We start from the raw sequence: 18306 nt of genomic DNA on the forward strand, positions 1-18306 counted from the left end.
CAGGACATAAAAAACACTTCAGGTTTGCAGAGAATGTCGGTGCAATTTCATGGATAAAGAAGGTGATTTACGGTCAAGAAGAGTTGACCGTCATCTTTCTAAAATGCCGACTTGTTCACCCCATATTACAGCAGCATGTTAAACATTTATAAAAACTTGAAGTATAATATAAACGGTACGTAAGACACAAACCATGAAAAGACAACTTCCATTCCTGTACAGGTGTTATTCGGCTTCATAAGTGAATGGCAGAGCTACCTGCAGCCCTGATTTTATCAACATCTTGGAACAAGGAACACGGCAGTCATGCAGATCCAAGCACTGGTAAGCTGATCAGTGAATTCTGTAAGAACACACTGAAGTCTGCTGAACTCTTAGAAATTCACTGCACTGTTCTGGATGTTGAAGTAACTGAAGAGCAGCAAAATGATGCCCTACAGTTTGGAGTTACTTTGATTCCAGCGACAAGAAATAAGTGGGCTGAAAAGTTGGAAGAGCCACATGTGTCATGGCTCATTTACCATGACATTCACTACCCCAATCTTAGAAACCTTAGGAACATTAAACATGTTATTGGATTTACTCCAAAGACGAAGAATGCAGCATCCGCAATTCAAGAAAAGCTTTTCCCAGAAGCCCAGCTTCATTTCATACCTTCTCCTGATCAACATGCTGCAGTACTATTTGTTTATGATGCCTGGAACAAAGATGACTGTGGGCTGACTGGATTTCACAGAATTATTGTCCAGGAATTCTGTGAGAGGAAGCTAAGGCAGGAGAATCTGTGAAAGCCTACTCTACTGTCCTTGATGTCAAAATTAGTGATACCCAGAAGAGGGATGCTGGGCTTTGTGGAGTTACCTTAATTACAGCACAACGGAAGGAGGGTATCAAAGCAAAAGATGATCCTTGTAAACTAGAGTGGCTGTTGAACCATGAGATTTATTACCCTGACCTGAAAAAGATAGAATGTGTTCAATATGTGGTTGGATATGCTCCAAAGACTGGATATGCAGCAGCTGATATTCAAAGAAAACTATTCCCAGATGCAAAACTTGTTCTGATCAACCATGCTTGTCCAGATAACAACTGCTTGCAAGCCACTAAGTATGGGTTATTGGAATTTGAAGAGAAGATGCTACAGATGGCTAGTAAGGCAGATTTGTTATTTTCAATTGGTCCTACAATATATGAGTATTTCCATAATGCATACAGAGCAGATTTTCAGGGCAAGCCATTGTCAGTAATTCCACATGAAGAGATTTTACCTAAAATGATGCCAGATTTCTCAGAGAAATATCCAATACAGAGGAGAACGACCACTACATCAAACATACTGACATGTGGCCAGCTTGATACACAGGAAGCCATAGAACAGTGTACAGTGATAGCAGCTTCCATTGGATCTGTTGTTAATCAACAACTTCAAACAACCCTCCCTAAATGGAAGATACAGGGTGTTTCTAAAGAAGTAGATAAAACTGTCCTTGTCAAGAACCTGAATACTAATCAAGTACAGCTAACACTGCAGCCAGGCTTCTCAGCAGACAAACTATTGAGATCCCTACAACAGTCTCATCTCTGTATACCTGCACCAGTTTATATGGATTATGGTTTCATTGGTTTGGAAGCAGCTGTGTTCGGTCTGCCAACTGTGTTCAATGACTGTTCAGAGCTAGCTAACTTCATCAAATACCATTTTGAAGAACATGAAGCTGACTGGATCGCTGAGGATGGTCTACCGAAGAAAATATTACAACACTTGAAAGACCCATCAAAAGCATTCAAAAAGGCAAAAAGACTGAAAGTAGATTTGCTACAGAGTGAAGTGGTATCTGGAAGTTATGCTAAATTTGCATCTTTGTTAACTGCACCTTTACAGCAGCAAGTCGTACATGGGTGTAAACTTCCTGCAGCAGCAAGAGATGTGACAGGTATGGAATACTTTAGACTGTTAAATATGAACATTTTTTCCACTGTGTGAGAGAAAAAAAGATCGGGAGAACATTATTTTCTTAGAGAATACCCACATTAGAGAGGTCATACTGAAAAGCACTCACTACTGGCAAGGCTAGCTGCTGAGTTATAAAATTATCAAACAGACAGAGTGCATACTGTTGCAATTTATAACTATGGTGCACCATTATTTAGTTTTGAATTATTTGAGCTTAATTCTTACTAATGCCAATATTCTGGCATTGGAAGACATATTTGCATGCGAAGAACATTTTGTACAATCTCATTTGTGAGACCTGCTCTTTTCCATCTATCTGATGATTTTTACAGAGATACATGTACATTCATATATATTCATCGATGTAGCTATAGATAATGTCTTTCCAGTCATTTAAGCAACAGACCAGCCATGTGTTTTGACCTCGATACTGTCTGTTTTGTACTGAATGGCATTCAACTTTAACTCATTATTCCTCTATTTCTAATTGAATATTAATAATTTTCCTCTGGCTAGTGATGTTTAGTGATTCAGAAAAATTAACTGTGAAATCTGCTATTGAATTCTTTGAAGTTCACAACACATCTCTTACAACCACACTACAACATTGTTTTTGTAGAAACTAAAAGTGATATCACAGAGCTACAGGATGACCAATCATTAAGTAAATCACAACCTATTCATGGTCCTGAAAAGAAAGAAAAAGAACTAGGGGACACTATACAACTTCAAAAGATGGGAAAAGGAGAAAAGAATGAAACATCAGCAACTACAGAATCAGAGATAAGACACGAAGACAAAAAAATGCAAGGTACTGACAATCTCACTGTTTGCCTTGCATCTCAGTTATCAAGATATAGACATTTCAAAATGGACGTTGTTGAACCTCTTTGTTTCAAAGCTTTTGCCATGCATCTCTGAACTTATCAAGATACAACTTTGACATTTAGAAATGGACGTTGTTGCACTTCTTTGTGTAGTTTCCAAGATTTATAACAACATACGCCACTATACTTTCTCTGCAATTACACCCCACTCATGAACCGATGATGAGGGAGTGAATGTTGATATAACACTTTGTAAAACATTTCTTTTGACAATTCAGGCACACTTCTTAGAGAATGTAACATTATGATTTCACTCAACATATCATTTGCCACCCTAAATGAACAGAATAGGCGGAAATCACAAAATTGAGATACTTTGATATAGATGCAATTATACTTTTCTGAGTTTACCAATAACGAGAAAGCTCTGATTCGCTGATATTTATATTCAGACAAACACATAATAACAAGGTGTTTATCTATGACATTCATTCAATTTCTCTAATTTTTGAAACTGCTGTTTGAACAGATTGCTTGACAGTGCTTTTAAAATTGGATGGCAATGAACACAACAAACGTCTGCAAGATCTGAAGAAAAAATACAAAGCTTCATCAGAACTACAATCACTGGAGGCTGAAGAGAAGAATACAGTGGATTCTGCATGGAAAGTGTGTGAACAGGGACTAAAACGAAGAATTGAGAAAGTACTACATGATGAACATGACTGTGAAGAAGTTAAAAGAGTTTGTAAGAAGAATCTTGGTGAGGTTGATCCATATAGTTTCTCCAATAAATCCTTGGCAATTCTCCTTCGCTTTCTTACTCATTACAATCTCTGCAGATTAAAACAGACTTGTAGATCAGGAAGTCTGGCCAAAGCATTTGAACCACTTCTGATAACAGATGAAATGAGAGAGATTGGTGTCAAAGTTGGAATGACACTGCAGTTGAAGGCAACTTATGACCAAGAGAAGTTTGCTGAACTTGAGATATTCTTCATCAATCGTAAGTTGCATAAATTGCCGTCCAAGGTTTTCCAGAGCTTGAAAGATATAGGTTAGCTTTAAACTTTTTAAATGCTGGTCTAGATCAGCCCTATTTTACAGTGTACTATCTGAATATCACATATGATGGTACAACTTTCCAAGAACTGTGAAGTGAAATAAATAATCTACAAGTTCTAACTGTAGTGGAAAGTGTAATTTTTGTTGTTGTTATGAATCAACATTGAAACCATCGGGCATGTACAGGTATAATTCTCCAAGACATTTTTCATTTCCAATTTCAGGAGATGGAGGGGGCATTAAACCACTTAAAAGCTACAATAATGTCATAGATGAGATGTATATTGAAGATCATGACCATGACTGTAATGTAAGTATAGTGCACCTAAGATAAACAATCTTTCTGTTTTGAAACAATAGACAAGCGGCTCCAGCCAGAATCATGATCTTTCTTGAGTTGAATAGCATACATTATGAATGTTTTGTTGTTTCTGGTGAATAAAGATTAAAGATTATTATTATTATTGTACTTGGGCCTCAGCCCAAGTACATTTGTTTTCATCCGTGGGAAAAAACTGTAAGGTATAACCATTTCTGGCTGAGACCAGGGAGGGCAAAATGTATTGGCTTCATCTTTCTTGGCATAATAAATGGCGTAATGATGTAACTGAATGGAAGTGCTGCTCTCAGCCAGTCTTGAATAAGTGAGATGTGAATATAAATGCTTCTCTATCTGAGTTTTTGCCACAAAATCTTCTGAATATAATCAAAATGTGCATCGAAATGCAACAATTAATGCACCCTCCGTTTACTAGGCGATGGCACGACCCTTGCTACACCCACTGGACGAGCCAAAGTGGGAGGGGTAATTTCGGTTTGGTCGAACAGGAGGGCTCGAGACCAGAATTTAACATTTAAACTTGAAACATGTTTAATCACTGACAAGATGTGGATTAGTGTTAATCAAAGAGAAAGTTTGAAAAGGAAAGGTTTTATATCCCGGACACAATGAAAAACATTACGACTGGAAACTGTACCCCCGGTTGAGAATAGTAATGCCCACAGCGATGGAAACACTTATCCTTGAGCTGAGAAAACCAACCATCATTTCGAAATAGAGCTGCAGATTCGAGAAGCTCGTAAAAATAGCTAGGTACACCCCATAAAGAGGTGGTTTTCGAGTCTTGAGGGCAAATTTCGCCTCCTTCATTTAGAAATCGTACGTTTGTTTTTCCAGGGGAACACATCATTTGACACAAAATTTGCATGAAAAGGGGTCGCCAGTAAGCACGTGGTCAAATCTGGCATAAGAAACAATATGAAATGTTGGGTAAAGCCAGTCCAAAATAAACTGATTTGAACTTTTGTGTTTTGTAATTTATACCACTGCAGTAACATGACTTTTTTTTGACAACATCACACAATGTAATACGTTTTGAAACTGAATACTCCGACGTATTCTTTGTCCCCTTTGCTAAAAATACGGTATGCCGATTACCATGTAAGGAGATGATGACGTCAACACAGATTTGTAGTGCGTTTGGTCTTGGATGGTGCACGAAGTTTTGTCGAGGTAGCTTGTGTATTTATTTCCTAAATGGGAGATATTAGGGTCAATCTAAAAGAAGGCCGAAAAATGTTATGATACTCTAAGCGAGCTGAACTCCAATGCGAATGGTTGGATAATTTGGAGGATGTCTAGACTGATCTCGTCTCATTAAGATTATTTGGCGGTCAGTATTGAATTTCAACTGCGTCACAAGTTTGTGTCGAACGGTCAACGAACGATATTTTAGAAATCTGGAGACATGGCACATCGCAGTTTTATTTAGTATTTTATATTATTTTACAAAAGATGTAAGAAGCAATGATTTTGTTGAAAATTCTGAAAAAAATATAGGAAGATTTGATCGCGAACACATTTTCACTTGGGGGTCAACTAGCCCTGCGTACGATGCTGTGTGTTCCGCTACAGCTAACCGCCCCGCTCACCACAGCCCTGCAAAGACCCGTACGTTGGGTCGGTGACTTCAAATCCATTTTGGGACTTGACGTAAAAAGCCAAATTACTGCCGAAATTCAGCGTTCTTGGGCCCAAGTCGTATCCCAGCCTACCTCAGCTACTCGATCGCTTCCAAAAATGACAGTCTTTTATTCACTTCTCATAAATAACCGTCGATGTCGGCAACTCTCTCGCTGGCCCTGCGTACGATGCTGTGTGTTAGCTGTAGCACATAGCATCGTACGCAGGGCTAGGGTCAACATGGGGTCGCAGCCATGTTGCCTCAAAACTTATTTCTGTCTGCACTCAAAACTCAAAAATGTCGCATATGAACCTGAAAAATCGATGTAATTTTGTCAAACTTCGGCGAAATTTCAGCCTATAGGTAAATTTACTGAAATTTGATCGACAAATAATCCTGAGCTTGAACGTGACAGCTCGCCTTCTCCGGGAAGTCATGCATCCGGCCAGCTGCCCATATGGCCGGGAGCATGAGATTGTTTTCAAGCGACGGCGGCAGACCGTACGGGGATATGAACCTACCGCCGGTGTAGCTGTAATAACTGTTGCGTTGTTTTTAATCACCACGGACGAAGTCCGAGGGGACTTATAGGTTTGGTCATGTCCGTGCGTCCGTCCGTCCGTTCACGCCTAGTACCCAACCCCATACAGATGCACGTCGATTTGTTTCACAATGCTATCAAATTTGGCCGTGTTAGAGGACTTTTTAGTTTACACCTCCATAGACTCCCATGTATAAGGCAGTTCTCCATAGACTCGCATGTATGATGCCAAGAAAAATAAAAATTTAGTTTCTCATCGTATTCATATTGCCTAAAGGTACAGTGACACAGTTTTTTTGTCCCCACGGATAAAGTCCAGGGGGTTTATAGATTGGCTCATATCCGTCTGTGAGTCCATCAGTGAGTCCATCGGTTCACGCAGATATCTCAGACATTTTGACAAAATATCATGTGACCTTGGTGACCTTTGACCTCAAATATACATTATTGTCCATAACTCAGTAACCACAAGTGCTAAACCTTTCATATTTGGTATGATGGGACACCTTATGATGCCACATATTGTACGCCATTAATTATGTGCATATCTAATTATGAGCGAGCCAATAGAGCAAGAGGTCTGATTTCTGGTATATAGGGATAAGTTAACAATATAATTTGTTTGACAAAACTTCACGTGACCTCAATGACCTTTGACCTCAAATATACATATTTGTCCACAACTCAGTAACCACAAGTGCTACACCCTTCATATTTGGTATGAAAGGACACCTTATGACACCATATATTGTACCTCATTAATTATGTGCATATCTTATTTTGAGCGAGCCAATAGAGCTAGAGGTCTGATTTTTGGTATATAGGAATAACTTAGCAATACAATTATTATGACAAAATGTGACGTGACCTCAATGACCTTTGACCTCAAATATATATATTTGTCCACAACTCAGTAACCACAAGTGCTACATCCTTCATATTTGGTATGATAAGACACCTTATGACACCACATATTGTACCTCATTAATTATGCGCATATATAATTTGAGCGCGCCAATAGAGCTAGAGGTCTGATTTTTGGTATATAGGAATAACTTAGCAATACAATTACTTTGACAAAATGTCACGTGACCTCGATGACCTTTGACCTCAAATATATATATTTGTCCACAACTCAGTAACCACAAGTGCTACACCCTTCATAAATGGTATGATGGGACACCTTATGACACCACATATTGTACCTCATTAATTATGTCATATCTAATTCTGAGCAAGCCAATAGAGCTGGATGTCCGATTTTTGGTATATAGGGATAACTATAGGGTAGAAATCTAAATATGCCCATCTAAATATTAGACATCTACCATCGAGAACAAAAGAAATTTGCTGTAATTTGAATATTTAAGGAGTTTAAGCAATTCCCGCATAAATAAAGAACCCCTGCCTCAAACTCCACAAAAGTTGCTAGACATATTTTGCCGTTGTCATGCCATTGCTTCGTTAATAACCAGTTAATCAAATGCCTCATTGACAGGAGGAAATTCAAGACCATATTTGAATAGTAGTATATATTGTCCTCAAAATTACTCTATCACGGCCCAAGTACTCATTGCCTTCAGCAATACTGCCTTGTTATTATTATTATTATTATTATTATTATTATTATTATTATTATTATTATTATATTATTTTTATTTTATTATTATTATTATTATTATTATAAAGATTTTTAGGAGGCTATCTGCTCCGTTCACCACAAAAACTATATGCAAAAAAGATGAAAGAATGAAGATGTACATTCTATGCTCACATAAGAGCTTTCTTGTTTCTTTTGATAGGCTGGAGATGGACACCAACAAGTCGACGGTACTTCTATGAATGATGTTATGCAAAGTGAGTGTGGACAATGCATTATAAGCAATAACCTTCATGGGTGATTATGACTTTGCTGTAATCATGGCTAACATTGCCAGGGAAGGGGCATGCCAATGAGACCAAGACCACTGATCCGTGCAGGCCACCACACACTGCTTCACCTTATCACTTGCTATATGTACTCCAGACATAACTTAATCCCCACCTGCTTCCTTCCCTCAATCACATGCCTCTGCAATCGATATCGAAACTAATTGTGCGTCATCTCTTTAAGACTTCACCCATACACGTATCAGTACTGCCAAAGTCACAAATCTGCCATTTCAGCTTTTACCAAGCTCAAGTTCACATTGCAAAACTTCCACCAACCCTCCACCATAAAAAAATTCTTGCTGCAGAGTAGCAGCTAACAAATAAAAGAACGGCTATTGACAAAGGTTGAGACGACCCAAACTAGCCAAAATTAGCCAAACCACCATAAACCACCATAAACGACCCATATCATCAAGTAAACGACCTAAAATAAGCACAGGGATGAAATATGTCTCAGATTTCTGGAGAACCGCCCCAAAACCGGCGAAAACCAGCCGGCATTTCGATCATTGCAAATTCCTATACATGCCATCAACGAGTTAAGGGTTCGGTTTGTTTCTCAATAGAGGGCGCTGTGCAAGATTGTTACTGCTTTACAACGTAAAGTGTAGCACAGGGATTTCCCCGTTGTCGTGTTTAGTGGCTTACCATGGAATGAGATCAAAGTTTTTAGTTTATTACATTTTTACAGCTCATTCACATTTTTTTTGATGGCATTGATGGAAAATCATTAAAGAGTCTCTCTTGGAGCAAAAAAAAAAGCGCAAAATCTTCCAAAACATAGTTAAACACTAAAAATCGTAGAACTTAACCTTTTTTTCACTCACCTGCACATTATTGGCCGGTGAATGAGAGTCTGGAGACCACATGTTTTCGAAAATTCGTCAATTATGCCCCACTAGCACTGCACTGCACAAAGTTTGAAAAAGCGCCCTCCTTCGGTGAGCCCAGTTACGATGCTGAAGTTATTTTCGTTTTCAGTTGTGTCATCGAAATGAGCCCACAACTTGGTAATTGATAGTACCAACAACATGGCTGCCCGCAATTCTGTCGACGGTTTCTCCAGAAGGTGGAGTTTTATTGTATCCCTGAATACCTAGAATGTTTGTTTTAGGTCGTTTACTTGATGATATGGGTCGTTTTTGGTGGTTTATGCTGGTTTGGCTAATTTTGGCTAGTTTGGGTCGTCTCAACCTTTGTCAATAGCCATAAAAGAACTGTACTTATTTTTGGACAACTTAAAAACTCATTAAAGTTATGTGGGGTTACTGTCATGAGCCTGTAGTTGGTACCCAATAGCACACTGACCGATGAGCAGTTGGATCTCATAAGGGACCCTGTAATGCCTGCCAGGCCGCTACGAAGCCTCGACTCCCACACTGTGGCAGTACAATATGTGCATCCTGGTATCACACTGCCCTCCCTGAGGCCATTCAAATCAGCAGGTGGCCTCAGGGGAAAGGCGGTGACGACGTCTACCGGTAGATGTGCAAAATCGCTCCTGGATTTCGGCCAAGACGTTGACCCATGTCGTTCCTTTGTGTTCACTATCATCTACCTTGGTCATTGTCAGGCCAGTTTTAATGGATGATATCTTTGCCGATGTCTCTTATACTGAAAGGGGCATATTTCTTGACAGGGTGCACCTTATTTTCCACAACCTGTTCTAACTAATACATATTTTGCAAAGCATTTATTTCCTAATGAATTATTAATCCATGATTAAAAACAAGTTGCTTTCTGTTAATCTCATCAGTAACATGCTTTCAATTCAGTAATAGAATCCATGGGTTTATTGGCAATGATGCAATTTTCTCACGCTTTCCCATAGTTTTAACTTTCTAATCCTGTTATTTAATATGTTAATATAATTTGTAAGTAAGATTAAACCATCACAACACTCCATCAAAAGCAACTTTTGCATGTTTACTCCATGTTATATTATAGCGTTGTCAATACCAGTGAATTTTGTGACGTCATCTCCTCAGATTATTACTGATAATGTATCAATCCGATTATCCAGCATTGTGATGCGAAATGTTTTCTAAATCTAAAAATTCACTGGCATTGCCAAAACTATAAAATAATAGAAATGATGTAGCCCCTCCTAGTCCATAATGAACTCAAGCAAAATTTGCACTTCACTACATTATGGTTGTGCAAAGTTTGCTTTCATCCATTATGGGCCGGGAGGTGTACATTATTGCTTAAATATTGAATGTTTTATGACAGGCGAAGTTCCATCCAAGATGTTGGTACTTGAGATTGATCTTAAACTTGAAATGAAGCCATTCACTGAGACCAATGTCCGTTACCTCCTCAATCCTGTGGAGTTGACCAGACAGAGAGGAATTCAGTATGATATACTCCAAGTGGTGATGGCAATGACAGACAGGATTCAACATATCCTAACCTCCAGACTGGAAATCTTGTCCTTACTGGGATTTGTAAGGTATATGTTGACTGATGTTGCTGATGGGGATGGAAGACGTCGACAAAGTATCCCTGGTGAGAACTAATTTTCATTGTCATTTGTTTCTAATTTTGCCCCTGCCAAATTCTTAGTAAGATATTACTGCTTTAAACTTGAAGGTGAAATATCCATCACAGATTCATAGAACAATTTATTTTCTTAAGAATGTGTGCGATAGAAGAAGAGATTGAACGGTTGAGTTTGTTAAAATTCCTCATAGTAACACTGTGTTACTGTACAATACAGTAATCATTTATTGTGGTGATATTTTGCTTCCTTTCAGAACTGGAGGAACAACTATTTCTGAATGGAAGCCCCATCCCACCTATCGCAATTGCTTATGAAACTCTGAGTTTACAGGCTAGAAGTTTGCTCCTATTCCAGATCAGCAAAAAACAACAAACAGATTCTGACATCAGATATTTGGCATTAGCAAAGTCCCAAACTCAGTCTGTACACAGTCAGCCTGATATTGAAAAGTCTAAATTGCTTGCAGCTAAGGAAATTTTGGAAAACCAGTTGGCAGAAGCGCAACAGGAAAAATCAAATTTAGAAAAACGGTGTAAAGAGCTCTTACAGGAAAGAGAAAAGGATGAGAAAGTTATCACTAGACAGCATAGTGATATTCAAATACTGAAAGATAAATTGGAAAAGTTGGATAGAAATATCAAATATTTACAATCTAAACTTAAACAAAAGGATGAATTTATAAATGAGTTTAGAACAAAATTATCTGATGCTCAATCTTATGTTGAACTGCAGCAAATAATTGCAGAATCCTTTGAACTTGGAGAAAAATTTCCGGCTGCTGGGGAAAAATGGGAAGGTAGGTGTGTTGAAGACGTGCTAATATCTCGCAATTGAAAATTGTGTCAACACTTTCAAGTGACTATCAGAGCAACAAATGTGATTTCTTACAATCAGCATTTTCATATCATTACTGCATTTTGTATTAAGATTTTCATTCATTGTTGCGTGAACTAAGTTATCGAGCATAATTGACTTGAAACAAGTAGTTATGTCCTGAAATAATCACACCAATATTCATGATCATGATTAATCAAAGCAAGAAACACAAAGTTGAATACATAAAGCTTCATTTCAGGGATTATTCGAACAATTTTCAATAAACGTTGTTTGAATAAATGTTCATATAAAGTTTTGTAAAATAGTTTCTTGATTCACTTTAAAGTCAAGTGAATATAATCATCAACATATGCTTTTGCGAAAACACATCAATGAGTGAGCAACATTCAAAGAATCTGTTGAAACTTCCCCAAATTTATATCTCAGTCCACCCCAACATTAATAAAGATGCATTTTTCAAATTTGGGGATTTGTTTACTTTTCAAATAAATTTCAGGTGAACCAATCTTTGGAGACTTCGGAGAAACAACCAAACACACAGAAATCAGAAGAATTGACATTACATCAGCTGGTATACAACACTCTGGGAAGGCAAGAGCTGACAGAAAACAACCAGAATTGCGACAAGAAGAAACTCCAGAGATACTGGCAACCACAACTGAGACATCCAGACCAGTGAGAGAGGAAAGAACACCGGGAGAACAGGAAGCAACCTCTACAGAGACAAGGCAAATTAAAGGTAACATCAAATAATCAATTAATAGCTTGCGCTGAAGGCAACCACACCAGAGGCTCACTAATACATGTTCGTCACTGCAGTGTTTTTAAAATTAATTTACGTTTTGGTTACACATTTGCCATACTTGCAATCCCATGATTCTTGTGATTGCATCATTTGTACATCACATCCAGGCTTCAATAAGTTTTTTTCTTTGAGCAAGATTTGTTAGCAATAAAGTTGCAAAATTGATAAATCAACAGAAAAAAAAATTGAAAATAAAAAAATATCAATATTTTTGTCGTTTGGTATAAAACATATATATGGCAGTATTTGATGCGCATTGCACATGCACGAATATAATGTAGTCACCTGTAGTGTGTCAAGGGTCACCGGTACAATAGTCTGCTTGCAGGGCTGAGTAGTCAGTCTCAGTAAGCTGCCCCAGACATAGCTGTGGGTCCATAGCTGTGGTGTTTTCAGACAGGATTAAAGGTAACATCAAATAATCAATTAATAGCTTGCGCTGAAGGCAACAAAATCAGTGGCTCATTGATTCATGTTTATCACTGCAGCTTTGTAAAAAAAAATATTTACATTTTCATTACATAGTTGCCACACTTGCAATTCCAAGATTCTTGTGATTGCATCATTTGTACGTCACAGCCTGGCTTCAATAAGTTTTATTTTGAGCAATTAAGTTATAAAATCAATAAATGAACAGAAAACAAGCTGAAATTGAAAATTAAAAAAATATTTTTATTTGCTATAAAACATATATCGCAGTATTTGATAGCATCAGCCATGCACGAACTACATGAAGTCAGCTTTTATGTGTCTGGGTCACCGGTACATAGTACGCTTATAGGGCTGAGTAGTCAGTCTCAGTGAGCTACTCCACACATAGCCAGCAAGGCTGCGAGGTCATCAACATGTGTCATGAAGAGGGGTCTCTTTAAATATCTTTATCCAAATCCCATGATTTTCTATGAGCGGTGAACTGTCACTTTAATGAAATTACATAATTGCAAAAGCTTTGGGCTCAGCCCTAGTGTAACATGAATTATTTAGCCAGGCTGAAAAACATGCCAAATTTACCACAAAACTGCGGTCAATTTGTATGTTATTATTAATTTGACAATTTATCTATTCAATAAGAATAAAGTCTTGAATATAGATGTTTACAAACTGGAACTGTCTCTAAATTTTCATGAAGTAACAAACTTGGGCTCAGAGACCTATAGGAAACTAGTGGGTATGTGATACCTGTTAGTGCATGGACAAGCAAATTTAAGATTCCCTGTTTTTATACCCCTTGAAATTTAATGTTTTACCTTTCCTCAATGGGAAATGTATACCAAAGTAGAGATAACATGCAATGGTGAATATTTACCAGGTAATGATTGACATGGGAACATATTGTGAAGATGGGAACATTATACCAGTATATACACTTTTTATGGCTAATTAAACTGCATTTTATGTTATGTCTGAGTTTTAATATTTTACAAATGCAGAACTATAACAGCTATTATTATGCATATTGTCCTGTCTCATGGTAAATTTCAGACCATTGACAATCTTTGCAATATGATTCACACATAGCAGGTAAACAGAAATCGACACATATGTCATATATCTGGTATATCCCTAATAATTATCACTTTTTCATGGCCACATATTGACACGAGACATTGTTGATTTGCAAGGCTCTTGCTGTCACTTCTTCTGTCCTTGGTATGTCTATCTTTACGTACAAATATGATGCCCAGTAAGATGACTGTTGGGAATTATTGCATTGAACTGTTAATCATCTTTGAAATTCATCTTGCTTCATATTCCACAATATAATATTCCTGTGTATGTAACACTGCGTGTAAGTGTACATCACAATGTCTGTTTCATTCTCCACATGATATGTATACCACAATATTGTTTCATTGTTAGAAGAACGTACTTGCGCTGATCACCATGTTTATGGTGTTGCATTCATATAAGGCTTTCAAAATACTTACATATTGCATACTGTAATGATTTTTTTTTCAAAGTCTCTTTTCAGCGGTACTTCATCCTTCCCTTCAATGTCTCAAGGATGTCAAGCATGGCCACACCATGATCTCAGTCTAGTTTTGTTGATTCTGTCAAAATATCTTTCTATCAACCATCTAAATCAAAACATCCTAGAGACAAAACAAGACGGAACAAACATGTATGAATTGATAACATGAAATCATGTGAAATTATGATGCATTACTACTTGACTTGTCCTTTCCTTGAACAGATAAGAAACCTGGTTTGTTTGGTAAATTCTTCAGACGTCTAACGAAGCGTAAAGCCACTACTGCTGGTAGAAGAAGAGAAGTGACCCATGGTACGAAAGGTGAGGAGGACTATGATGATGAGGCAGTTACTGAAAAGATACAGATACCAGGTCAGTACAAAATCATTCTAGTGATAATTAGCTTCTAATTTGATTTAACTCAATTTGTCAGTGCGCTGTGCACAACTTAAGGTAACCAAAACACTTTTTTCAAAGCAATATTACATGAAAACCCCCTTATCCTATATATTTATTTCAGAAGAGAATCTAAGATGTAATATGGTAGGAAGAGCTTACTCAAAAGATTAATTTTTGTAAATGAGCAAACGTTGCTATAAATTTTAAGATTAGTTTGGTCACTAAATACCTATTTCCTTGGTAGTAATAGTGTACTTTAAAGGCGACTTGTCGAAATGGACAAAGGTTGCTATACATTTTAAGATTACAATTTTGTCCCTCCAATACCCATTTCTCCATAAACAAGTTTTTAAATACCTAAGACAGACAATAATTATAGACTTGATCATTGATTAATGAAGAGTTTTAAGTACATAAACAGATGCTTGAAAAGAGAAATTGCTGAAGATGTTTTGTCATCCTCCTACATATTAATGTTAAGGTGAATGATTGACATACTGGTAATGGTAATACAAAATACGATGGTTTTCAGTCGGGCTCGAACTCAAAACGCACGGTACCCAATCACCTAGCGGGAGAGGCCACAGATCCCCAATCTCTGAAAAAGAAAAACCATATCATTTTCCTTTCCATTGAGTAGGTACAATCAAGGCTAACTCTGCACTAGCCATTGGTAGTTGTAAACCGTAGATTTAGAAGAAGTGATCTACCAGGCTTTATCTGTTAGTGCCACAAATACTAAGATACTGGGGTCAAAGGTCATTCCACATTTTGAAGTAAAGACGTCTTACTTGCCCTACGGGCAATGCCCTAAAGCTAAAACACATTTTTATAGTCAGGTTAAAGAGGATAATATTTAAGATGATGCATCAATAAGAAAGTGAATGAATTCTTGGTGACAATTGTAGCATTTCTAAGTTGTAAAAGCTATTTTCATTAAAATAGATCATGTTGTTGCCATAGTAAAATTACATAAACATGAATAAAACAATAAAATGTAAACATTAAAATTAGCTCTGTTTAATTAACATGTGATGCACTTTTAAATGTGTCAATAGCTATTTCCAATTTCAAGCTGGATAACTATAAGCAAACAGTTGTAACATTGCAGATTTACACAGCTAATTTGCTTGTTATGACCTTTGACCTATTCGTCCTTGCAGATGGCTGGTCAAAATTCACACTCAAGGGTCATGGCCCAAGTCCAGGACAGAAGTTCAATGATCCATGTGGTTTAACGTTCCATGATGATAAACTTTTGGTATGTGACAGACTCAACAACATTGTTCAGATACTGAACGAAGACTACACATGTGAAAAGGTGTTAGGAAGTTTCAGCGGTCAGTTTGCCAAGCCATTCAAGCCAGTGTCCATAGCAGTCTCTAAGGACAACCACTACTTCATACTTGATGACAGTAATTTGCAAATTGTTGTTTGTGATCAAAATAGTAAGGTTATCAGCACAATTACTTTACCTGCAGACATAGATCCCTACTGCATAGCTCTCTTGAAAGGGTTTGTTTTGGTCACTGATGTCAGAGGTCATAGGTTACTCAAGTACACCATGACTGGTCAACATGTGGGAGAATTTGGTGGTCTTGGTCTCGGACATAAACGGTTCAACTGTCCCTTCTTTGTTGCTGTCAACAGTAGGGATGTCATCATGGTGTCTGACTTTCTCAATCACTGCATCAAGTGTTTTGACGCTGAGTTCAATTACCTGTACCAATACGGTCACTGCGGTGCCGGCGATAGTCAGCTGTCCTACCCAAACAGCATTGCCGTTGATGACGCTGATCATGTTTATGTTTGTGATGGCGGCAATGATAGGATTTCGATGTGGAGTGGAGATAAAACGTGGAGATGTAATCTGTTCAAAGCTGAAGTGGGCTGGCCTGAGTACATTGCAGTCAGCCGAGACAGAATGTGTGTTAGAGGGGATAACGACAGACACATCACAGTATTTTCTAAGTAGATAGAAACACCAAGATGATGTGTGATAACACTAGGTCAGAATTCGTAATACAATAGTTGTAAACATAGACATAAAACAGCTCAGAACAGACAGTAAATAGACGGTACACAAACAAAGTCAAATTCATGAAAGAAAGATATATGGATCTCTGGCCCAAAGAACAAGAAGTGATGTCAGGTGTTTCGAAAATAGTAAGCGCATCCTGCCCCACATGTGATATCCGCCTCATATATCAATCTGTAAGTCAGATAGGTAGTGGTCACTAACTAAGACCCAATGTCACCGATGCCATCGGCGATCATTTGTCGAAGAGAGATACCAACAAGTCTTTCTCTGGTGTAACTGTTTGTAAGAGAGATGGCCATGTCTCTCTACAAAATCACCATATGAACTGCATGCTCTTGCATATCGAATAAGCTGGAAAATGTATACCCTATAACCTGGTGAGAGTGGAATATTACTGATGAGGTGTGCAAAATTAATTATACTAAAGTTGAAATCGTCTCTCTTGTCATATAGCCTAGTAGAAAGGTGACCATTAGAGTCGAATTCAAGTAAATGTCCGGATATGAAGTAGAAGAGGCCGTTTCTGCATGTAGTTTCTTAAATCTCCAATTCTGTGGGATAAATCATAGCGAGATAGTCACTGAATTCGGAGTTATTCATTGAAATAGCATCGTCTGTGTATCTAAATGTTAAGTTGAAAGTTCTAGCTACAGAGACCTTTTTCTGTTTGATTAGGTTTTGGATAAATTCTGCCTCGTATGAGAACAGAAATAAGTCGGCAAGGGAGGGAGTACAGTTAGTACCCATAGGAATTCCTATACACAGTCGGAAAATGTGTCCTCCAAATTCAACAAATATGCTTTCAATGAGGAAATCAAGCATCCTGAGAATGTCTTTCTCGGTATAAAACACTTTAGCGTTAGTAATCTTTTTAACAAATATGTAGAATTATAACCTAATACTACATATGTGTAATGGCGTGAACTGTTTTTGTAGAAAAATGCTTGGTTGATGGTGTTTTTCAAGCGTTCTTTCAATTTAAAATGTACTAACGTTATGTTTGATGCAGATATGTCTGAAGAGGGCGCTGCCGTCTGTAACTGAATGCCGAGAACGATTGTACTTTTTTTTCATACATGTACTGAAATATCCTCTTTGTGATCTGAAGTACGCGATTTTGAGTACAAGCAATTCAGTTTTTCTTGGTGGAATTAAGGTTGCTCTTCAATCCTATGTAATGCAACTGAAATACTATTAGTCATCGTGGATGAATACGTTGTACTTTGTTTACTTGTATGATGAACGATACCAATAGTCGATGATTTGCTATTTTTGCAAGCATTGTGAGAATCGAAAGTGAAGAACGCATCTAGTTATGAAATTATATAATTCATTTTTGTAATTTTCACACTAAGTTGCTGCTTTTTTCGGATCAGTCCTTTATATGTGTATTTTTTTGCTTTGTATATATTAATAGTTACATAGATTTGACATTCCATATGTACATTTCATGTATATTTTTATTA

At 37.5% G+C, this 18306-nt stretch overlaps 1 protein-coding gene and 1 long non-coding RNA gene across 3 annotated transcripts in view; one reads left to right on the forward strand and one right to left on the reverse strand.

Moving 5' to 3' along the window:
• The window catches only part of LOC139142746 (uncharacterized), a 123049-nt gene that overhangs the window by 7197 nt on the left and 97546 nt on the right, over window positions 1–18306 (reverse strand). The gene's annotated exons all lie outside the window — the stretch shown is intronic.
• On the forward strand, window positions 27–16774 carry LOC139142942 (uncharacterized). The gene is made up of 10 exons (XM_070713137.1): window positions 27–1934; window positions 2574–2765; window positions 3311–3787; window positions 4071–4156; window positions 8154–8208; window positions 10516–10791; window positions 11040–11582; window positions 12120–12362; window positions 14623–14772; window positions 15963–16774. The coding sequence occupies exons 1-10, from the start codon at window positions 1136–1138 to the stop codon at window positions 16772–16774; spliced, it is 3633 nt and encodes a 1210-aa protein (XP_070569238.1). The 5' UTR covers window positions 27–1135.

The sequence above is a fragment of the Ptychodera flava genome, chromosome 10 (assembly GCF_041260155.1).
Source record: "Ptychodera flava strain L36383 chromosome 10, AS_Pfla_20210202, whole genome shotgun sequence".
Classification (NCBI taxonomy): Eukaryota; Metazoa; Hemichordata; class Enteropneusta; family Ptychoderidae; genus Ptychodera; species Ptychodera flava.

Coding starts and splice junctions, on each gene's coding strand:
- LOC139142942 (XM_070713137.1), top strand. CDS start 1,136: ATGCTACAGATGGCTAGTAAGGCAGATTTGTTATTTTCAATTGGTCCT. Junction 1,935..2,573: donor AGCAGCAAGAGATGTGACAG/GTATGGAATACT, acceptor TTGTTTTTGTAG/AAACTAAAAGTGATATCACA. Junction 10,792..11,039: donor ACGTCGACAAAGTATCCCTG/GTGAGAACTAAT, acceptor GCTTCCTTTCAG/AACTGGAGGAACAACTATTT.